This window comes from Carcharhinus amblyrhynchos, chromosome 11, assembly GCF_965287045.1.
Source record: "Carcharhinus amblyrhynchos chromosome 11, sCarAmb.v2.hapA, whole genome shotgun sequence".
NCBI lineage: Eukaryota > Metazoa > Chordata > Chondrichthyes > Carcharhiniformes > Carcharhinidae > Carcharhinus > Carcharhinus amblyrhynchos.
In genome coordinates this window covers 47,534,944-47,559,901 of record NC_137334.1, presented here as the reverse complement: position 1 = coordinate 47,559,901, position 24,958 = coordinate 47,534,944, and the positions used below count along the sequence as shown (strand labels likewise).

At 41.9% G+C, this 24,958-nt stretch overlaps 1 protein-coding gene across 4 annotated transcripts in view; it reads right to left on the bottom strand.

Annotated features, from left to right (window-relative positions):
- Positions 1-24,958, bottom strand: part of ubr3 (ubiquitin protein ligase E3 component n-recognin 3) — a 333,307-nt gene that overhangs the window by 291,108 nt on the left and 17,241 nt on the right. For all 4 annotated transcript variants that reach the window (XM_080199025.1, XM_080199026.1, XM_080199027.1 and 1 more), the window contains exon 4: positions 164-307. In XM_080199025.1, the coding sequence (XP_080055151.1) occupies positions 164-307 (144 nt within the window). The remainder of the gene's footprint in view (positions 1-163; positions 308-24,958) is intronic.

Sequence of the window (24,958 nt, the reverse complement as noted above, 5' to 3'; positions counted from 1 at the left end):
CTTTTTCGAGACATCTACTGAGGCATCAGGCTACTCAACCAAAAACAGAGATATAGGCATATCTTATTGAAAGTAAAGGAGACATTTATACATTTCACAATAACACCCATCTCTATAATATTTTGTGCTTCAACACTGTCAAACCTTCACAAATGTTACTTACCCAAAATAGTTACATTACTTGCTCCCGCCATTTGATCTAGTACTGATGTCACAGACCGTTCCTCAGAAGAAACTAGACCAGAGCCTTTTAATGCTGTCAGATACTTTTCATAATTTTTCTTTGCATACGTCTTTTCTCCGGTGCCTTAAGGGAAAATAAAAATCTTTCAGCCAAATAAAACTTGAGTATCAAAAAAAGTTCAAAAAGAATCACACTTCAGACCTAACAGCAACATTCAGTACTGTATAAATAACTAGATCTCATCCACCATATGTCATACTAATTCTACGTACAGTTATTCAGTTGAACAAACTACTCTATCAAACCCATAGAGGAGCTTCTGGCAGCTACTAAATTGTCATGGCATAAAATTTGTAACAAGGAAACAGGCCTCAAATCTGTTGTCTTACTGCCCTAAATCTGCCCTATAACCAAATCCTTTATTCTCTCTCCAACTACCCATCTTCCTGACTTTAAATGCTGCAAGTGTCACTGCTTAAAACTCATACATTCCTCAGCCTCTCAGCCTAGTGTCACAAAACAGTTGGCCAGCTCTTTATCCTAAATGTCATATATTTAATCTTGCGTCGATGTCCCATTTCTCTAGGCTCTATCCTCCCACCATAGTCAATGGAAATATTCATCTCACAACTTCATAATTTTAATTCCTTTTATCAAATCACACTAAATCTCCCCTACTTTGAAGTCATTTTTCATATTTGCATATTCTCTTACCAGACAGCCTCTTCTTTCCCCAAAGTTTCAAGACTTACCCACCACACTTCCTTACCAACAGTCTTGCGCCAAAAACTTCTCCCATTATCCAACATCCCAGGATCTACTATACTGTTCTCAACTCTTGGGATTTGACTCAAAACAACAGCTATACTGAGATCCCATCGGCTATTATCATTTTTAATGCTGAGAAATCAATATCCTAATGAAACTGCCCATATTTCATATTGGCAGACACACTTGGTCTGCACATTACCTACCATAATTATTTTTATGTTAGTTTGATTGCTATTTTAAATCTTACATCGCCATTTATAATTTGTCAGCTTACAAATCCACAAAGTGGCTATTGGATGATGCTTTTACCCTACAATCACTCAAAATGCTTGTGCTGGCTTTTTTCATCATTCTTCAGAAATTGAAATCTCTCATCCAAAAGATGGACTTCAAAAGAAATCACAACCACCCAATTAAATGTATTGACTGAATTGTCAGTTATTATTTTTAATGTTGTCATTGAGGTTTTTACTTGAAGGCCCATCATCCACAAAATGTCTGAGCTTGGGCTTGGTATCTCTTCACAGGGCTGTGTTGCTATCTGAGCTTGGAATTGATCTTGCTGCCCAGAGATTTGATATTGCTGCTCAGAGCTATGTTGTTATGGGCTAAATTAGAAACGAGCACGCTGACCAGGGACAATATATGCAACTCCCCAGGATGCAACAGTGCAGTTCAGTCAATTGCAGTGATGGAATATTTTCCTTGAACTTCTTGAAGTTTCTGCTGAGTTATTTGTTCAAAATCATCTCAAGCAAAAATGCTGGAGGACAAATTTCAAGGAAACTTCATTCAGATAATGCAACTTTTTTTAAATAGAAAAAAAGGCTATCTCTAAAATATTAGTAACAGGACAGACTACTGTTTATGTGCCTGTTGTATTTTTTGTTTGGTGTTGATGTCACTCCCCAAAGATTGCAGCATCCAGTGCGCAGAGCTTTACCATCCAGCTCAGAATTCTCAAACACCAGCCCAGTGTTACTTTAGCCCACTTGTCAGGGAGATGATATCTAGTCTCAGCAGGCATGCTTAGCTCAATCCTTTAATAGCAGACAAGAGGAGAAACTAAAGCCAGTAATGTTGTCAATCTTTACTATCATCTTTAGCGATACCTTTCTTATTTGATGAAAGACAGACATCATTGGCAAGGCTAACATCTATTGCCTAACCCTGTTACGGGAGTGGTAACCTGCCCTGTGAGGTAGTTGCAGTCCACATGGTAGAGGTACACCCAGAGTGCTGTTAGGGAGGAAGGTCCAGGATTTTTACCCAGAGACAATGAGGGAGCGGCAATTTCTAATTTAGCCCATAACAACATAGCTCTGAGCAGCAATAAATTTCCAAGTCACAATGATGTTAGGCTCAAGAGGACCACTTACAGGTGCTGGCGTTCCTATGCACCTGCTGTATAGGTTTCTCTAGGAGCTACTGTGGATTTGGCAGTTCTGTCAATGGAGCTTTGATGAGTTACAGCAGTGTATGTGGTGTATGGTGCACCAATGGTGGAGGAAGTGAATATTTAAAGTTGGTGGATGGGAAGCCAATCAAGTGGGTTGCTTTGTTCTGGAGTTTCAAGTGATGTAGGAACTGCTTTCATCCAAGCAAGAACATGAGAAAGCAGGAGTAGGCCATGGTGGTCCTCAGGTCTGCTTTGCCATTTAACACAATTATGGCTGGTCTGATCTTGGCCTCAGCTACACTATCCTGCCTGTTGCCAAAAGCCTCAACACCCATATCATTAAAAAATCTGAATACGTTCAAGACAATGATCCAGCCTGTTTGGTTCTTTGGCATGTGTTCTGCCCCACACCTAATATGAATTTTGTACGTGGTCGAAAGTTTTTGGCATGTTAAGACACAGGATTCTCACCACTGAATTGCTAGCTTCTGGCTTATTCACGTAGCCACAACCCTTATATTATTGGTCCAGCTAAGTGGTCACCCATCACATTGATGGTGGGAAAATGCTACTGCATTTCAATGGGAAGTGGTTAATTTCTTTCTTGCTGGAGATGGTCATTGCCTGGCGCATGTGGCACAGATGTTACTTGCCATTTATCAATTCAGGCTCTAATGTTGTCCAGATTTTGCTGCATGCTTATTATCCAAGGAGTTACAAATGTAATGGGACACTGCAAACATCCCCATATCTGACCTATGATTTAGGGACGGTCATGGTGAAGCATCTGAAGGGCAAGCAATGGATACTTCCCTAGGACAATCTACAGCGATGGCTGGGATCTATGACTGACTTCTTTGTGCAAGCTCCAGCCAAGGAAGTGCTCTTCCCCTCAGACCCTAGCCCTCCTCCAACTCCCATTGACTTTGCTAGGGTTCCTGATGTTATACTGCATAATTTTCCACATCTGCTTAAGACTAGCATCCAAGATATTGGGGGCCTGAGGAAGAGGCAAAATGAATCATCCACTTGGCAACTCTAGCAGGAGATGGTATTTAACATAGAAAGGAAATCCAAAAACTTTGCACTGGCATATAAATAGTGAGGGAGTAGCTGGAGGCAGAGTGGGGCCTACTGGGGACAAAGAAGATGATAATATGCTTCAAGGCAGAGGTCATAGCTAGAAAATTTGTAGATACTTAGCATTGTCCAGTTCCTTAGTGAACACCAAAAACAAAAAAAGTGGTAGAATTGGAGATAGTAAAGATAATGGATGGAGCAAAAATTAACAGGGAGGATGCACTGGAAAGACTGGCAATGTTTATAAGTCATCTGCTCCAGATGACTTGCATCCCAGGTTGCAAAAGGTAGTGAGTATGGAGGTCTTCCCAAGTGGCTGATCCACCTTGGCCTCTTCCTGATATCCCCATGATCACAGATGCCAATCTCCAGCCAATTAGATTTACTCCATGTGCGATCAAGAAACAATGCCATGAATATGCCAGAGGATTGGACTATAACAAATGTGATACATGTTTAAGGAAGGTGTAACAACAGTCCTAGTAACTTTCACCCAGTTAATACATCAATGTTGTGTAAGGTTTTAGAAACAAGGAGAAGCTTTAAGTTCATTAGGGATAACCAACATGATTAATTGAATGTTTTGACGAACAGACAACATTGATGAAGGGATTGCAACAGATGTGGTCTTTCTTGATATTAAGAAAGCTTGACAAAATACCAGTCAGAAGGCTGATTAACAAAGCTTATGAACTACGAGGATCACTGTCAGTTTGGATAAAAGAATTGGCTGAAAGACAGATAACAGGAAAGAGTGGTAGATTTTGCTTTCCCTCTAGTCTGTAGGCGTGGTACTACTCCTCAGGAGTCTGTGCTAAGCCACAGCAAGTAGGTGTATTATATGTACAATATTTTGTTTGTTACAATCCTGTTAGGAACCATTAGCATTTCAAGGGAGAGCTGAATAAATTTGTTTTAAACAATACAACTACACCACAACATTTCAAATTTTTAAACAAACTTTATTTGACACAAAAGACTTAGAACAAGCAGTAGTAACTTAACAATATGGTTTATAACTATCCTGCAGGAATTCTCTTGTGCTTCATGACTACATCTTAAAATTATTTAACTTCTGTCAGGATCACTCAAGTATCCCTGCTACAATTCTCTAATTTTCTTTGTTTAATACCTCTTGACTGTGGATGCCTCAATCCCTTATTCTGGTTGCATTCTCAATGCTTCCCAGCTAATTCTGCAGATTACTTTCTTTGCCACAAGGCTCTCTCAGGACCATTGTAGATTTATTCCACTAGCTGCAAACTAGAGCAAGTCTTCCAGCTGCTTTAGCTATCTTCTCAATGAGATGCAGACTGCCAGAGTCCAAATTGCAACTACATTGTTTAATTTATCTGTTTGCTCCAGACAAAAAAAAACACCCACCTCCCATAACACATTTCCATGACAATGTGACACATTTTGGGATGTCAAACAGACCCTTGTGATCTAAAGTAGTAAACAGATTACAACCTTCCCGATTTAGAAGTTCCTTCTACACTCTTTAATAATTTATATTGCGAATGAATGTGACTGTCCTTTTGTGATGATGCCCAAAGAAATCCTCATGTTTGTAATGCTCTCATCTGCAAAATTCCAATCGTAATATTGGTTGTTTATTGAAATAAGTAGAGACACTTTAGCCACATACAAGATTTAAGAATTAGCTATCTATTTTATTAAATGTAATTAACTTCAATTTTGTTTCAATTACATCAATTTGAGAATATGGTTTACAAAATTTATGGGATCTTGGACTTCATAAAACAGAGATGGGAGTACAAAAACAGCAAAGTTATGCTGAACCTTTATAAAGTTCTGCTAACGCCATAAAGTATTACATCCAATTCTGGTCATCACACTTCAGAAAGGAAATAAGGGTCCATGAGAGGATGGAGACGAGATTTGCCAGAATGGCTCCAGAGGCTATTTTAGGTTGGAAAAGCTGAAGTTGCTCTTCTTGGAGCAGGGGGCACTCAGCAAAGTGGAGTTGAGGTCACAATCAAATCAGCCATAATCTTATTGAAAGACAGAACAACTCAGAGCTGAATAGTGTACGCTGTCCCCAATTATTGTGAAACCACAGAACCCTACAGTGCTCTTGTCTGAGCAAAGGAGATTATGGGGACATTTGATAGAGATCAGAGAATCATAGAATCCTACAGTACAGAAAGAGGCCCTTCGGCCCATTGAGTCTGTACCGACCACAATGCCACTCAGGCCCTACCTCCATTTCCCTACATATTTTACCCACTAGTCCCAGAACACTAAAGGGGCAATTTTAGCATGGCCAATCAACCTAACCCGCACATCTCTGGGCTGTGGGAGGAAACACACTCAGACACAAGAAGAATGTGCAAACTCCACACAGACAGTGACCCGAGACGGGAATCGAACCCAGGTCCCTGGAGCTGTGAAGCAGCAGTGCTAAACACTGTGCTACGTGCAATGATGACATGGTTTCAATAAGGTAGACAAAGAAAAGCTGTACCCACTAGCTGATGATACATGGACAAAGGAAAAAAGATTTATAGTTTTGACAAAGGATGTAAGAGAGATGCGAGGAAGAGCCTATTTTTTCCCCACAAAGTGGTAATGACCTAGATGTTGCTGTCTGTGTGGGTGTTGGAAGCAGAAAGAAAAAAAATCAATACTTATGAAAGGAAACTTAATGATTACTCAAAAGAAATAAACTTTTAGGGCCACTTGAATACAGTGAGAGAATGGGACAGACTAGATTGTTTTACAGAGAGCCAGCAAAAAGTCAATAGGTTGGATAACTTCCTCCTGTGTGGTTATGACTCTATGGCAAGATAGAATAGGCTTTTCCTCATGTTGGTTCTCTCATCATGAGTTACAAGCCCAGTTCATGCCCTTCAGGATTCATTAGCCCAGCCTGTAGTGATGCTGTCACTCTTCATGGTGGATATTGGAGTCTACTACCAAGTACATTGTATGATCTTGCTACCCTCAGTGCCTCTTTCAAGTGGTTTTCAACAATTTACCAATTTCAGCTGTACTGAGTTAAGATGAATATTGAGCATGATCCCACATGCTTAATGAAACCACCATGTCTTGATTGAACTGCTCAGCACAGGAATAGGTTTCACAAAGTAAACAAAAAGTGGCACAACTAATTGTATACCTTTATCATTAAAAACACCCTGGTCTTATGAGCGTTCCAGGGAAATTTTAACAATACCAGAACAGGGCAGCCGCAGAAGCTAAAAAAATTGACAGCCGCTGCTGAAACTTCAGAATCACTTGAAGCTAAATGAGATGTCTGTCCACATTGTGATTACAGTTCATTTTCAAGACACCTATCTAATCAAATCAGCTCTCTTTTCACGATAGATGTCGATTAACTTCCTACGCATTTTCAACATCTCTTCTCTTATTGTATCAGAGTATTGTATCACAAAAATGAGTACAGAACTACCTAGGTCAATCATCCTCATAGTTGTGAAGGCAAAGATTAACATTAGTGCGATTCAAATTCCACTTCTGTAAATCAGCAGCAACTGAATAATTACACTCTGTCAACTGAATGAGAAAAGTGAGTACCTAAACATCCAATGATAAACTACTCAAGACTAGTGATGACAACCAATCCTCAATAACACATAAAATCATAGAAAATAGGGGCAGTATTCGGTCCTTCAAGCCTGCTCCACCATTCATCATCATCTCAGTATCCTGTTTCCACTTTTCCCACCATATCCTTTCGTCACTTTAGCTCTAACAGCTACATCTAACACCTTTTTGAAAAAGTACAATGTTTTGGTCTCAACTGCTTTCTTGGTAGAGAGTTCCACAGACTCTGCAACTCCCTTTGACAGCCATTCAAATAATAATAATCTGTCTTCCTGTTTTTACTATCAAAGTAAATAACCTTGCATTTATCCATATTATATTGCACCTGTCACACATTTGTCCAGTCACTCAACTTGTCCAAATCACACTGAAGCATTTCTACATGCCCCTCACAGCTCACCCAGCTTTGTGTCATCTGCAAATTTGGAGATATTATAGTTAGTTCCCTCATCAAAAACATTAATATACATTGTGAATGGCTGAGGTTCTATCAATCCTTGTGGTATCTGATTAGTGACTGCCTGCCACTTGGAAAAAGACCCATTTGTTTCTACTCTTTCTTTCCCATCTGCTAATCAATTTTCCATCCATCTCAATACACTATCCCCAAGCTTTAATTTTAACACACTAGTCTCTTTTGTTGGACCTTGTCGAAAGCCTTCTGAAAGTCTAAGTAAGTCAATCCACTGGCTCCCTCTCACCAACTCTACTAGTTACGTCCTCGAAGAATTCCAGTAGGTTTGTCAGGCATGATCAGTGCAGGCTTGGGGGGTCGAAGGGCTTATTCCTATGCTGTAATTTTCTTTGTTCACGAAATCCCTTTCGTCGATCCACACTGACTCTGTTCAATCCTGCCACTGTTTTCCAAGTGCTCTGCTATTAAATCTTTTATAATGGACTCTAGCATTTTCCCTACTACCGAAGTCAGGCTGACTCATCTATAATTCGATTTTCTCTTTACCTCACTTTTAAAATAGTGGGGTTACATTTGCTACCCTCCAATACACAGGAACGGTTCCAGAGTCTATAGCATCTTGGAAGATGACCACCAATGCATCCACTATTTCTGCAGCCATTTCAAGTACCCTAGGATGTAGATTATCAGGCCCTGGGAATTTATTGGCCTTCAATCCCATCGTTTTCCCCAGTACTATTTCCCCACTAACACTGATTTCCTTTAATTCCTTCAGTCGTTCCCCACCATTTCGGGTACATATGCATCCTCCTTTGTGAAGGCAAGGAATGTATTTAATTGGTCAGCCTGTTTCCCATTTCTGCCTGTAAAACCTACATTTGTCTTCACCAATATTTTTCTCTTCACAGACGAGAAGCTTCTACCATCAGTTTTTAATGTTCCCACAAGCTTACTCCATTTTCCCCCATCTTAATCAATCCTTGATCTTCCTTTGCATTCTAAGCTGCTCCCAAAAATCATAGGATCCCTACAGTGTAGAAAGAGGCCATTCAGCCCATCAAACCTGCACCAACCACAGTCCCACCCAGACCAATCCCCATAACCCAACATATTTACCCTGCTAATCACACTGACACTAAGGGACAATTCATCTTAAAATCGACCTAACCCGCACATCTTTGAGCTATGGGAGGAAATCGGAGCATCTGAAGAAAATCCACACAGATACGTGGAGAATATGCAAATTCCAGACAATTACCTGAACGAGGCTGCCAATTATTCCTTTCTCATTACACAATATCCAGTCTTGGATGTCTTGCTCGCCAGTTGGTTCATCAATGTGTCAGGCTACAAAGCCATCCTGTATACACTGGGAATTCCTCCTCAACAGTATTGTTACTAATTTGTTTTGCCTTATCTACATGCAGACTAAAATCACCCATTACAGATCTTCCTTTCTCACATGCATCTTTAATTTCCTGTTTAATGCTAACCTCAACAAGCGCACTATAGTTTGGGGGTCTACATACAACCCCCACTAACCTTTTTTGCCCTTTGCTATTTCTCAGTGCTACCCATACAGATTCCACGTCATCAGAGCCAATGTTCTTCCCCTTGGTATTGTATTGATTTTCTCTTTAACCAGCAATGCAATCCCACCACCTTTTCCTTTTTGCTTGTCCTTCCTAAATGCCTTGATGTTCAACTCCTACCCCTGGTTATCTGCAGCCCTGGCTCTATAATTCTGACTATATCATACCCATTTACATCTTTTCGCACAGGTAGAATCTAAATTAACTAACTAAACCATTCAAAGTTTTTTTTAAGGTACATCTCTGCCTTAAACGTCTGATTCCTATAATAAGGCTAATGTAATAAAAGTTTTGTTTTAATCTATATATGAGATTAAATTTATCTGTATTGCGATCATACATTTAGTATGATTAATAAGATTGCAGACAATACAAAAGTTGGTGGATTTGCAGATTGCGAGGAGGACCAGAGGATACAGCAGGATATAGATCAGTTGGAGACTTGGGCAGAGAGATGGCAGATGGAGTTTAATCCGGACAAATGTGGGGTAATGCATTTTGAAAGGTCTAATACAGATAGGAAACATACAGTAAATGGCAGAACCCTTAGGAGTATTGATAAGGAAAGGGATCTGGGTATACAGGTACACGGGTCACTGAAAGTGGCAATGTAGGTGGAGAAGGTAGTCAAGCAGGCATACGGTATGCTTGCCTTCATTGACTGGGGTATTGAGTTTAAAAATTGGCAAGTCATGTTGCAGCTTTATAGAACCGTAGTTAGGCTGCACTTGGAATATGGTGTTCAATTCTGGTCACCACACTATCAGAAGGATGTGGAGGCTTTGGAGAGGGTACAGAAAAGATTTGTCAGGATGTTGCCTCGTATGGAGGGCATTAGCTATGGAGGAGAGGTTGGAGAAACTTGGTTTGTTCTCACTGGAGCGACGGAGGTTGAGGGGAAACCCGATAGAAGTCTACAAGATTATGAGAGGCACGGACAGAGTGGATAGTCAGAAGCTTTTTCCAAGGATGGAAGAGTCAATTACTATGGGGCATAGGTTTAAGGTGCAAGGAGCAAGTTTTAAAAGAGATGTACAAGGCAGTTTTTTTTAAAAACACAAGAGTGTAGTGGGTGCCTGGAATTCGCTGCAGATATAATAATGACTTTTAAGGGGCATCTTGACAAGTACATGAATGAGATGGGAATAGAGGGATATGGTCCCCAGAAGCATAGGGGGTTTTAGTTTAGTCAGGCAGCATGGTCGGTGCAAGCTTGGAGGGCCGAAGGGCCTGTTCCTGTGTTGTAAGTTTCTTTGTACGTTCATTGAGATTACTTCTAAGATTGCCAACATCAACTTCTCAAAAATCTAAATTTAAATTGACATTCTTCTCTAAGAGAGATGCCCTCAGTTCAGTGGCTTTACAACTATGCCTCTAATACGCCAAAATTCCAATCTGAATACACATAATATGCCAAGTTGCTCTGAGAACATTAGAAGAAGGACTATAATCTGAAGTACATATTTTCACATTCTGCATTTGGATCTGTAGAATTCCCTGCCCAGTGAAGCAGTTGCGGCTACCTCATTTACAGGCAAAGAGAGATAAATTTTTGAACAGTAACGGAATTTAGGGTTATGGTGAGCAGCAGGTTAAGTGGAGCTCATTCCACGAATAGATCAGCTATGATCTTATTGAATGGTGGTGCAGGCTTGAGAGACCAGATGGCCTAGTCCTGATGTTCAATATTAAAAAGATTATTCATCCTTGTTGAAATAAAAATGGCAGCTAATGTACACTGCCTGTGTTTGTTTTAAAAGTTCCAAAATTTTTGATTTAAAATTAACTTGCCAATTGTTTTCAAAGAATTAAACCACAGGATTTTCTCCAAATTGCTACCAAGTATCAGTTCATCTCACTACACTGCCATACTAATCTGAAAAAATTCACTCCCTCGCCTCCTAACCACAACCCCCAAAATTACAAAAGGCACGAAATATATATATATATATATATATTTTGAAACAGCATAATTGGCAATCAGTACAACAGGGTGTCATGGGGAAAAGTACTGGATATTGAGAATTTGATGGGATGAACAAATAGTGCAGAAGGTGGATATATTCATGGAAATAAGGGAAAATTTGGCAACAAACATTAAGAGAAAAGATGGCATTGCCTACTGAAGATTTTCGGAGACCCAAGCATTTTTTTTAATTAAACACTGCAATAAAACCACAACAAGCACATGATTGATTAGAATAACAAATTCAAATCAGTTCAATGTGCTGTGTCAGCTCTTTTGAAAGCAGTCTAAATTAGTCCATTCCAATGTTTTTAACCAAACCCTGTAAAAGTGCACGTCCAATTTCCTTCCAAGAGTTTCTATGGAATCTGCTTCCACTATCCTTTCAGGGAGTGCATTCCAGGCCTCAACAACCTGGATGTCCAAATAATTCTTATTTCCCCTCTTGTTCATGTGGCAATGTCATCTATGCTGGTTTGGCCACATTCATTGCACAGATGATGGTTGTAAACCCAAATAACTTCTGTACAATGAATTGGCCACTGGGTCACTACCTCCTGTGTGTCTATGCCATCACAAGAACACCGCAAGATGAAATGATTTTGGACATTGCTGCGTAGTCATCATTTTCAATCTCTGATAGTTGTGAGCTCAATAGGTTTGCTGCTTGGAAAGACCCCTTGGAGATGCAAGCAGAAACTGACAGAGGAGTGTCTACAGAAAACAGAGGCCTGCAAACTGCACACATTCTCAGCCCACTGTCTTCCTCTGCAGTAAATATGCCAAAGACTGCCATGCCAGAGTGCTTTTCCAGAGTTACACTGAACAATGCCTAACACAAAAGTTGACCACCAGCAAATGCCACACCAGAGTGGTCTTCCTGAACCGCAGCAGACAATATTTAATAAAGTTAAATATTATAAACCATTGTGTAAAGGAACAGAAGACTGCCACACAAGTTTGCAAGTCTACAACTGCTGGTTACGGACCCACTTGTCAGAGAAAATAATTATTTTAATGAAGATTATTCCATTTTTAATCCCTCCATTGGATCCCCCTTTAAACTTCTCTGTTCACAAGTAGAACAATCCTAGGCTCTCTAATCTGTCATCATAACTAAAAAGCCTCATTCCCGATATTCTTCACTAGAAAAACCTCTACCTTCTTTAGGGACAAGAAAAGATCTCTCTCTGAAGTGTGGTGTCTAGAAGAATTGTAGGTGTAACTCAGCTGAGGTTTAATAAGGAACAAATAATGGTTTATCTGTTATTTACAGTGAAGTACTCTATAATCTTTTCAGTCTTTTTAGAGAGGCAGAGAGTGGGGGTCAATGGGTGCTATTCGGATTGGCGGTTGGTGACTAGTGGAGTGCCCCAGGGATCGGTGCTGGGGCCTCAGCTATTTACCATTTATATAGATGATCTGGAGGAGGGAACCGAGTGTATGGTGTCGAAATTTGCTGATGACACCAAGATTGGTGGAACGGCAAATTGTGCGGAGGGTGTGGAGGGTCTGCAGAAGGATCTAGATAGGCTGGGCGAATGGGCCAGGAACTGGCAAATGGAATTTAATGTTGGCAAATGTGACGTTGTCCACTTTGGTAGGAATAATGGTAGGAAGGACTATTACTTACATGGCGAAAAACTGCAGCAGGCGGCAGTGCAGAGGGACCTCGGGGTCCTTGTGCATGAGTCGCAAAAACCCAGCCTACAGATGCAGCAGGTGGTCAGGAAGGCAAATGGGATGCTGGCCTTCATAGCGAGGGGGATTGAATATAAAAGTAGGGAGGTCTTGCTGCGGCTGTATAGGGCACTGGTGAGGCCGCAGCTGAAGTACGGTGTGCAGTTTTGATCGCCGCACTTGCGCAAGGATATTTTGGCCTTGGAGGGAGTGCAGAGGAGGTTTACTAGGCTGATACTGGAGTTAAGCTATGAGGAGAGGCTGGATAAAATAGGCTTGTACTCGTTAGAGTTAGAAGAATGAGGGGAGATCTCATTGAGACATATGAAGATGATGAATGGGGTGGATAGGCTCTTCCCGCTCAGAAAGGACAGTAAGACTAGAGGGCACAGCCTCAAGATAAAGGGGGGGTGGTTTAGAACGGAGTTGAGGAGGAACTTCTTCACTCAAAGGGTGGTGAATCTCTGGAATTCTCTGCCCGTTGAAGCGGTGGAGGCTGCCTCGCTAATTATTTTCAAGATGCGGGTTGATAGGTTTTTGATAGGCAAGGGGATTAAGGGTTATGGGGAGAGGACGGGAATGTGGAACTGAGCCACGACAGATCAGCCATGATCTTATTGAATGGCGGGGCAGGCTCGAGGGGCTAGATGGCGTACTCCTGCTCCTATTTCTTATGTTCTTATGTTATGTTCAATCACAATCAACTTGCCGTCACCCTCAAGAGTTGTGAAAATGTACTCCCAGGTTCCTCTACTCTTACAACCCATTCTAAAACAGTACCATTACACAGCCTTTCAGTGTTGTTTCCCTAAAACGTATCACTTAATGCTTATTAGTAATCACTATCCTTTTAATTGGAAAATAGAACATAAGAACATAAGAAATAGGAGCAGGAGTAGGCCATCTAGCCTTTCGAGCCTGCCCCGCCATTCAATAAGATCATGGCTGATCTGTCGTGGCTCAGTTCCACATTCCCGTCCTCTCCCCATAACCCTTAATCCCCTCTCTTATCAAAAACCCATCAACCCGCGTCTTAAAAATATTTAGCGAGGTAGCCTCCACCACTTCAACGGGCAGAGAATTCCAGAGATTCACCACCCTTTGAGTGAAGAAGTTCCTCCTCAACTCCGTTCTAAACCATCCCCCCTTTATCTTGAGGCTGTGCCCCCTAGTCCTGCTATCCTTTCTGAGCGGGAAGAGTCTCTCCACCTCTATCCTATCCATCCCATTCATCATCTTATACGTCTCAATGAGATCTCCCCTCATTCTTCTAAACTCTAACGAGTACAAGCCTAATTTATTCAGCCACTCCTCATAGCTCAACCCCCTCAACTCCGGCATCAGCCTAGTAAACCTCCTCTGCACTCCCTCCAAGGCCAAAATATCCTTGCGTAAGTACGGCGCCCAAAACTGCACACAGTACTCCAGCTGCGGCCTCACCAATGCCCTATACAGCCGCAGCAAGACCTCCCTACTTTTATATTCAATCCCCCTCGCTATGAAGGCCAGCATCCCATTCGCCTTCCTGACCACCTGCTGCACCTGCAAGCTGGGTTTTTGCGACTCATGCACAAGGACCCCGAGGTCCCTCTGCACCGTCGCCCGCTGCAGTTTTTCTCCACGTAAGTAATAGTCCTTCCTACCATTATTCCTACCAAAGTGGACCACCTCGCACTTGTCAACGTTAAATTCCATTTGCCAGTTCCTGGCCCATTCGCCCAGCCTATCTAGATCCTTCTGTAGACTCTCCACACAATTTGCTGTTCCACCAATCTTGGTGTCATCAGCAAATTTCAACACCATACACTCGGTTCCCTCCTCCAGATCATCTAGATAAATGGTAAATAGCTGAGGCCCCAGCACCGACCCCTGGGGCACTCCACTCAGTCACCATCCACCAATCCGAATAGCACCCATTGACCCCCACTCTGTCTCCTATTTGACAACCAATCCTCTATCCACGCTAACACCCTACCCCCAACTCCATGTCCCCTGACCTTCTGCAATAACCTCTTGTGAGGTACCTTGTCAAACGCCTTCTGAAAATCAAGACAGACCACATCCACCGGCTCTCCTCTATCCACCGCCCTAGACACATCCTCATAGAACTTCAGTAAATTTGTCAGACACGACTTCCCCTTAACGAAACCGTGCTGCGTCTGCTCTATCAAGCAATTCCCCTCAAGATGCCTCGCTATTTCCTCCTTGATGACGGATTCTAACATTTTACCTACAACAGACGTTAAACTAACCGGCCTATAATTCCCTGCCTTTTGCCTGGCACCCTTCTTAAACAACGGCGAACATTAGCCGTTTTCCAATCTTCCGGCACTTTCCCGGAATAGAAGCACATGGTGTTAAGATATCCTCATCAAATGTAATTCGAAAGTCCACAGACAACATCTAATGCATTAATTTCATCAATTTTCTTAATTTGTGATCAATCAGACACGGTTTAAGAACATAAGAACATAAGAAATAGGAGCAGGAGTAGGCCATCCAGCCCTTCGAGCCTGCCCCGCCATTCAATAAGATCATGGCTGATCTGTCGCTGCTCAGTTCCACTTTCCCGCCCTCTCCCCATAACCCTTAATCCCCTCTCCTATCAAAAACCCATCAACCCACTTCTTAAAAATATTTAGCGAGGCAGCCTCCACCACTTCAACGGGCAGAGAATTCCAGAGATTCACCACCCTTTGAGTGAAGAAGTTCCTCCTCAACTCCGTTCTAAACCGCCCCCCTTTTATCTTGAGGCTGTGCCCCCTAGTCCTACTGTCCTTTCTGAGCGGGAAGAGTCTCTCCACCTCTATCCTATCCATCCCATTCATCATCTTATACGTCTCAATGAGATCTCCTCTCATTCTTCTAAACTCTAACGAGTACAAGCCCAGTTTATTCAGCCTCTCCTCATAGCTCAACCCCCTCAACTCCGGTATCAGCCTAGTAAACCTCCTCTGCACTCCCTCCAAGGCCAAAATATCTTTGCGCAGGTGCAGCGCCCAAAAATGCACACAGTACTCCAGTTGCGGCCTCACCAATGCCCTATACAGCTGCAGCAAGACCTCCCTACTTTTATATTCAATCCCCTTCGCTATGAAGGCCAGCATCCCATTCGCCTTCCTGACCACCTGCTGCACCTGCAAGCTGGGTTTTTGCGACTCATGCACAAGGACCCCGAGGTCCCTCTGCACCATCGCCTGCTGCAGTTTTTCGCCTCGTAAGTAATAGTCCTTCCTACCATTCTTCCTACCAAAGTGGACCACCTCACACTTGCCAACATTAAATTCCATTTGCCATTTCCTGGCCCATTCGCCCAGCCTATCTAGATCCTTCTGCAGACTCTCCACACCCTCCGCACAATTTGCCGTTCCCCCAATCTTGGTGTCATCAGCAAATTTCGACACCCTACACTCGGTTCCCTCCTCCAGATCATCTATATAAATGGTAAAAAGCTGAGGCCCCAGCACCGACCCCTGGGGCACTCCACTAGTCACCATCCGCCAATCCGAATAGCACCCGTTGACCCCCACTCTCTGCCTCCTATTTGACAACCAATCCTCTATCCACGCTAACACCCTACCCCCAACTCCATGTCCCTCGACCTTCTGCAATAACCTCTTGTGAGGCACTTTGTCAAACGCTTTCTGAAAATCTAGAAAGACCACATCCACCGGCTCTCCTCTATCCACTGCCCTAGACACATCCTCATAGAACTCCAGTAAATTTGTCAGACACGACTTCCCTTTAATGAAACCGTGCTGCGTCTGCTTTATCAAGCAATTCCCTTCAAGATGCCTCGCAATTTCCTCCTTAGTGACAGATTCTAACATTTTACCTACCACAGATGTTAAACTAACCGGCCTATAATTCCCCGCCTTTTGCCTGGTACCCTTCTTAAACAACGGCGTAACATTAGCCGTTTTCCAATCATCCGGCACTTCCCCGGAATCCAGCGACGTTTGGAAAATAACCACCAAGGCATCCACTATCACCTCCGCCATTTCTTTCAGAACCCTCGGATGCATTCCATCCGGTCCTGGGGACTTGTCCACAATCAGCCCCTCCAGTCTGTCGAGCACCGCCTTTCTAGTAACAGTAATGTCATTAAGACCCTCCAGTCCTACCACCTTTCTATCGCTAACACCCGGCAAATTATTCACGTCCTCCTCCGTGAAGACAGAAACAAAAAAGTTATTCAATACCTTAGCCATATCCCCATCCCCTACCACTAGGTCCCCTTTCTCATCCTCTAAAGGACCAACATTCACCTTAGCCAGCCTCTTCCTTTTTATATATTTATAAAAACTCTTGCTATCCTTTTTTATATTAAGCGCTAGCCCAGCTTCATAGTTTCTCCTACCCTTCCTTATCAACTTCTTTGTCAATCTTTGTTGACATTTAAACCTCTCCCAATCCTCTTCTCGCCCACTACTCTTAGCTACTCTAAATTCCTCCGCTTTTAGTTTAACACTTTCCTTCACCTCCTTCGTTATCCATGGCTTATTACCTCTCCTCCTACTATCCTTTTTGACCATCGGAATAAATTTCCGTTGAGCACCAAGAAAGATCTCCTTAAAGATCCTCCACTGCTCCTTAACAGACCCTCCCTCCAACGCGCTCTCCCAGTCCACATTCGCCAATTCTTCTCTCATCCTACCGTATTTCCCTCTATTCAAACAAAGGACGCGTGTCCGGGAACCCACTTTCTCCTCCTCCATCTGCACCAGAAACTCCACCATACAATGATCACTCTCCCCAAGAGGATCCTTCACCACAAGGTCCCTAATTCTACCCGCCTCATTACATAGCACCAGATCCAAGATAGCTCGCTCCCTCGTCGGCTCCAACACACACTGTTCGAGGAAACTATCCCGGCAGCATTCCAAGAACTCTTCCTCGAGCCCCCCACGTCCAACATGGGTCGACCAATCAATATGCAGATTGAAATCCCCCATAAATACGGCCATCCCATTCTTGCACGCCGCACTTATTTGCGCGTTAACAGCCCGCCCCATCTCCAGATCATTATTCGGGGGCCTATAAATGACACCCACCAGCGTCTTCCTCCCTTTGCTGTTCCTAATCTCCACCCACAACGATTCCACCCTCTGCTCCTTGGCTCCAATATCATCCCTTGCTACCACCGTGATGCTATCCTTAATCATCAGAGCTACGCCCCCCCCTTTTCCCTCCTGTCTATCCTTCCTAAACACTTGATAGCCCTGTACATTCAGCTCCCAGTCCCTGTCACCCTGCAGCCACGTCTCTGTAATGGCCACCAGATCGTATCCATTTGTGTCGATCTGCGCCATCAGCTCATCCACTTTATTCCGAATGCTTCGTGCATTCAGATAAAGTGCTTTCATCCCAGCCTTCACCTGGACCCTATTTGCCACAACGCCACCAACTATACTCACGCCCCCTACTCCCTCTATTATTGGAACATCCTCGGCCTCTTCCCTTACATGTAAACTCTCCTTAACTTTAGACCTCGTAAGGTCACCTACCCTCACACCCTCCCCCCCCCTAATTAGTTTAAAGCCCTGTCTACCGTCCTCTTTACTCGATTCGCCAGCACTCTGGTCCCAGCACGGTTCAGACCAACCCCATCCCGCCCGAACAGGTCCCACCTACCCCAATACTGGTGCCAATGCCCCATAAATTCAAACCCATTCCTCCCACACCAATCCCTGAGCCACCCATTCACTTCCTTAATCCTGTCAACCCTACGCCCATCTGCACACAGTTCAGGCAGTAGCCCAGAGATAACCACCTTGTCGGTTCTACTTTTTAATTCCATTCCAAGCTTTTCATACTCCCTCCCCAGATCCTCAGTCTGCATTTTGCTTACGTCGCCGGCACCCACATGTACCACAACGACCGGATTCTCACCCTCCCACTCCAGGTTCCTCTGCAGTTTGCCTTTAGGTAATCAATGCTGCTGTCTCTCATTAAACCAAGCTTCTTAGAAGGGACGTGAAGTGTATTGCCACTGCAGCTGCAGCTGCCTGCAGTTACCAGGTTTCTTCTGCTCTTCTTGATTAAAATTAATTTAAGATTGGCAATCAAGTCCTCTTGGATCATTTCCCATAATCAAGGAAAGAGAAAGATTAGGGACAGAGCTTTTGCCACCCTTCCTTTCTTCAGTAACCTAGAATACATCCTAAATGTACCACGTGAATTGTTTATTTTGAGTGACGCCTTCCTAAAAACCTCTTTTCAATCCATTTTTATCCCATCCACCATGTCTACTGCAACAACTTCATCCTCTTCTGTGAAGGCAGGTGCAAAATAATCAGTGCCTCAGTCATGCCTTCTGCGTGTCAACATGTCCACTGGAGACAAAAATTGACCTCCGTATTCCTTCCTGTTCTTTACTTTTTATATTCAGAAAAAAATATCCTTTTACATTAGCTACTGATGTTCATTCCCTCCTTGAACTCATTTTCTCCCTTTTCAATTTCCCGTACATTTTCTGAACTTGCCTGGTTTTTGACTATATTCTGTACCAGGCATTGGTCATTTTTCGGTTTTGTTTTAACCTTTTTTCCATCATCATTCAGGAAGCTCTAGCTTTGGAAACCCTGTGCACTAACAACATTTCAAAACAAATTAAATCAGAAGACCTCCACATCCTGTACTAAGCTGTGCAGAATCCAAAGAATACAGGCATCCCTCTTCTAGGATTGCTAGCAGTTTCTGCAAACATCCATTTATTTTTGTAAAACTGTACAGATGACTTGCATCCATTCATGAGATTTCCTCTCTCCAGCACTTGTTAAAACCAGCAAGGTAAGTCTGTAACCTTTGCTCACTCGCATTTTTTATAAAGTATACATTAACCATATACATACCATTCAGTGGGTATACTATTGCCAGTTCGCACATTGTACAAAACCTTGCTTAAAACATTTGACAAATGGAATCACATTCACACAGCCCATGTTTCAGCAGCTAGATCCCAATATCAAATTCTACTCTAAGATTTCTCAAACTCTGCAAAACCAATTCATGAGAAATCAACAACCTGCATTCGATGTCAGAAAGATTTCCTTTATGTTAACCAATAAAACACTAGGGGTCTGCTTTTAGATGAATACAACTGATTTTCAGCAAAGTCGCACAAAAAACCTTGGAATGTAACAACTGTTTTTATTTTTGTACTTTCTCAAGCTGAAGGGCAACATCTTTTATTCTCACCATAGAACATATTATAAAAACTAGCTGCATTAGAATACTCATGGAGGAAGATGAGCATTGCAAAGCAATGCTAGAATTGACTAGCTTTATGTTCTTTGGGTCACACAAGGATAGAAACAGAAGAACACATTTACCCGTATTTAACATTCTTAATATTTATTTACCCTTCAAACAAACAAACATTCGACTTCGCTATTTCATTATTCTACTTAACTCCAATCCATCAAAACTAGCATCTGGTTTATTCTGAGCACATTATCAGTTCAAGTGATCAATCAACGTACATGGGCCACGATTCTCCCATCAAGCTAAGCTAAAAAATTAGCACAGTGGACCGGGAGATTCTCGCATCAGCTTGATTTACTGGGTTTTCACATGCATTCCTGCTACGATAGCATCTCCTAGCGCTGGATTTCTGGTGGCGTCAGCTCCGCGCCAGAAATTGGCAGGAAGGGGGCAAATAGATATATTTGTCAGGGTGGGGGGCTGCCCCCTGGGGCCCCTTCCATTCCTCAGAATCTTCATCAACAAACCATCAAAATTTGACGTACAAGGTATATTGTTTACTTCTACCAGCTGCCAACTCTGGAGATTGTCATTAATTCAGTAAGAATGACCAAAACCACGATTGGTAAATATGATCTCGTCATCACAACCCATTACCATATTTGGGTCTTTCCAGTTCTGATGATCCTCTCTTCTGAAACACCCCAAATATCCTGGAGTCAACTTTGTCATAAATGGTATCTGACATGATTCCAAAGTGCTCTTGTCCATCTTTCTACGTGCAAAGCATTCAAATGTGCAAGGGAAGAAAATGAAGTAATTTTTGTAGTTCTAGCGCAGGACTACTGCACAGCACAAAAGATAATTTGGGATTTCACCAACAATTAATGGATAGGGACTAAATCCTCTAACTGATTGAATTATTTGCACGGATCATCTTGTCAACTTGCAGTGTTGTTCACAGCAGAGTATTTAGTTGCCTACTAATGATTTCTTTCCACAAAATCCTTTGTTAAAAATGACTTTTAGCTGCAGTGTTGATGACAATCCTGTTTTCACACAAGTCTCTAACTCATCATTTAAATTGTCCTACAGTTAGATAGAAACTTCTCTGGCGTCCCAAGTCCACTCCCTATCTATTTCTCCATGCTTCTCTCTATATTTTGTCCTATGTTTTATTGCCGAAAGTTTAATTCTTCTATCTTAATCCCAGACCTTTAGATCCATGGCAACTATCTTGTTAAAGGCATGTATCACTGAAGGCTTACAATGGCAAGCAGAGCAAAGCTTGTTTTTTTTACATTTGACGTATCTCATCGATTTCTTCTATTAACTTCGTATGCTCCAACTATCTACAAATTTTTAACCATTAGCAAAAATGGTGAGTAAACGGTTCACATAACTTGAAGACTTTTTTTTCTGTTTATCACCTGATGCTATCAGGTTTTACTGCGGGGATGCAATAACACCCTGACTGTAATTGTGTAGTAAACTTCAAATCAGCAGGCTTTCCAAAATGATTGCATTTTCACATTCCATGTGTGCCTTGGTCATAGGAGGCTTACCAAACAGCAGAGGTACACCATTAGAGATATGTCAGAATGTAGAAAATGGTTTATTTGGGCTATTTTACATGAAAAAGCAACTAGTTAGCGATCGCTGTCATTGCCAAACCTACAGCAAATAATGCTTGTACATTCCTTAACCTGGGGTGGCAAGGTGGCACAGTGGTTAACATTGCTGTCTCACCGCGCCAGGGACCTGGGTCGAATTCCCAGCTTGGGTCACTGTATGTGTGGAGTTTGCATTTTCTCCCCGTGTCTGCATGGGTTTCCTCCCATAATCTGAAAGACATGCTGCTTAGGTGCATTGACCAGAACAGGTGCCAGAATGTGGCAACTAAGGGAATTTCACAGTAACTTCACTGCATTGTTAAGGTAAGCCTTACTTGTGACTAATAAATAAAATGTTACTAATCACTAAATGGGGATTGATGATAAAGATAACATTTCATACTGTCAAAGTATCAGCACTACTTAATACTGAACAGTTAAAGGAGGCTATGATTAACATTTATCACAGGTCTAAAACCCCCTGAAGTCAAACAATTTATTCAGGTCATATTTTCAGCCTCTTGCTCAGAATTTTCCTCATCCTGGATCACTTTCAGGAACCTGCCTATGTGCTTTTGACAGTTCACTGCATTGTGATATTCTGAATATAGCTGAAGTAGTTACTTAACTGTTCCATGGGCATTCATTTGCCCACAATCATTGTTCCAATTTCATCTTGTGCTATAAAAGCCAGATCAGCTAAAAAGTCTGGTCTTTAATCCTTCCATTGCATTGACCCCCGCATCTGGTATGTGGTGCATTTTAAAATCTGATAATCCTCCTGTTCTCTTGCGCCACTGCAGAATGTTGCATTTGTTCCATGAATTCCCAGGAATTATTCTGAAGTGACAGATATAATCCAGAGTCTCCTTCTCAAAGAACCAAGTACCAGTGACTATAAAAGAAATCTCATATCATCTTTCTTGCAGACATCATCCAAAACTCCAACAGAAGATCCAAACTATTATCACTGTCCAACTGAAACATCTTACAGAATACCTCTCATTGTACTATTTGTAGGAGGAGACAAAGTCAAGACCACATCTTGTTACCTCTTTAGTGAAGTTGTAACCTGTGTCCACGTATTCACTTGATTCTTCCGCTGGTTATATAGCTCAATCCAACAGATTCAGAGGGTAATACCTCAACAATGAAAACTTGCTTTCTGCCACTTTCCACAAATGGCCACTGGGATTTCAGTTTTGATTGAAATATTTTAGTTTTTGACCATTACCTTTAGGCAATCATCTTCTGCTACTATGTTGTACACCAGGAAGCCAGGCACTAAAGTATAGAACTGAAGCTGATTTTGTTTTGAAAACACACTTTTTATAATCTACTTAGAGCTTAAATAAACCATGCATCCCTTACAAAACAGTGTTACATCTGTTGCTACTTATAGCACCACTCTTGAATCTCCAGTTAATACCGACCATCTGCAAACAACTAATCTACATTTAACACTGGTTCCCTCCCATCTTCCAAATTAACTTGAACCTTCCCCAACAGCATCAGATAAACATCCCATAAAAATATTAAACCTCGCTCTGTTCAGATACAACCCATCTATTTATACAGGATCCCCGTCTCAGAGCTAAAATTAACGCACCAAGAATCTGCAGTTCTCTCTCGTTCATCACGTCAACCACATATTTACTTCAAGTGAACATCCGAGCATGTGGCAGTGGCGGGATTGTGTGATTACTATTTTGAATCTTATTCTTTCATCTTTAACCTAACCTCTGACAGTATACCTCAATCTATTTTTGTCATTGGTTCCAATATGGACCACAAGTTCTTGATGTACACTTTTCCCCTCAAGTGTCCTGCGCCTGTTTAGTGACACTATATTTACAACTTCCTTTCAAAATAGAGGCGATATAATCATAGGATCCTACAATGCAGGAGGCTATTCGACCCAGAGTCTGCACCGACCACAATCCCCATAACCCCATGCACTTATCCTAACTAATCCACCTGAAACTAGGGTTAATTTAGCATGACCAATCCAGCTAACCCACTGAGGGGGGAAACGAGAACACCTGGAGGAAACCCACATAGACACAAGGAGAACGTGCAAACTCCACACAGACAGTGACGCAAGCCAGGAAACAAACCTGGGTCCTTAGCACTGTGAGGCAGCAGTGCTAATTACTGTGCCACCATACCACCCTTTGATGTTAATCAAAACGTAAAATTGGAAAAAACAGTAAATTTATATTAAAAAGGACACTTTGTGATAGAAATGCTAGTACAGCTATGAATAATAAGAATGTTTATTTGCTCACTATTAAGACAGATGATGGTAATCAAACCACATGAATTGATCTTGGTTATCAGCAAGGTCTGTCATGACGTCTGGTATCCGTACTTATAGAATGGCGAGAAGAAAATTGTAGACTAAATTGTAATAATTCAAATTAAAATGAGGAAATATTTTCATGTTCAGCTAGCTCATGGCTTTGCACTCTCTCTCTCTCTCAACTAAAAATGTTAACAGTTGCTAACCTATGAAGCTTTACCTGAAAAATTCATTCTGCAGATTTGTTTTCAAGTAACTTGGAGAATTTCAGATATCCTCTTATACACAAGATGATGTATCCTTCCAGTTATGAATCAGGTTGCCACTATTCTACTGACACATGATGGAAAATCCTGCACATGCTCAGACTGTGCCATCACCCTGAAGCTGAAAACATAATATCTGTTGGTCAAATTAGCAATCTCAAATAAAAATATGAAGTGAAAGTAGAATAGGCAAACTAATCCAGGGAAATGAAGATTTGTGACCAGACTGGTGGGAGTTGATGGAGCTGATTAGGTAAAGGAATCAAAACTGTAAGGGCACAGGAGAAATATTCCAAGGGCAAGGAAACACAAAGGTCACAGGGAATCAGAAACGGAAGAAGATAGAGGGCACAAGTGTGCAAAACAATATCAAAGAGTCAAGGGTACAGCAACAGCAGGGAAGTGGTAAGTAAAAGGAACAATACAAACTAATAGTATGTTATGTTGCTATAGCCATAGAAGCCACATTAACCCTATGCCAGTCATAAAATTTGATCTGCAACCATAAAGATCTATCTTTTCCCTGCCCTCTTACCCTAAGGGAGGAAAATTAGGTGTACTCTGAGAAGATAGCAAGAAAGGGGAAAAACTCTCAGATAAAAGACAAGTACATAAGGCACAGGAGAAAAAAAACAATGCTGCAATCCTAGTCAAATTCTTCGTACTTGATTGACTTCTTAGTCCTCCCAGGAAATTTAATTTCTCAACCAATACAACAGAATAGTTTTCAATGTTAAACAGCATTAAATCAGTTGATACAATTAAATTACAATGTACAAGGCTGTAATAACCTCATTTCATTTTAATGCATGTTTTTGTCTGCAATCTTCTTCCCACTATTCTTCACCATTCTACTAGTACAAACACCAGAGGCCATGACACATCTTGCTAAA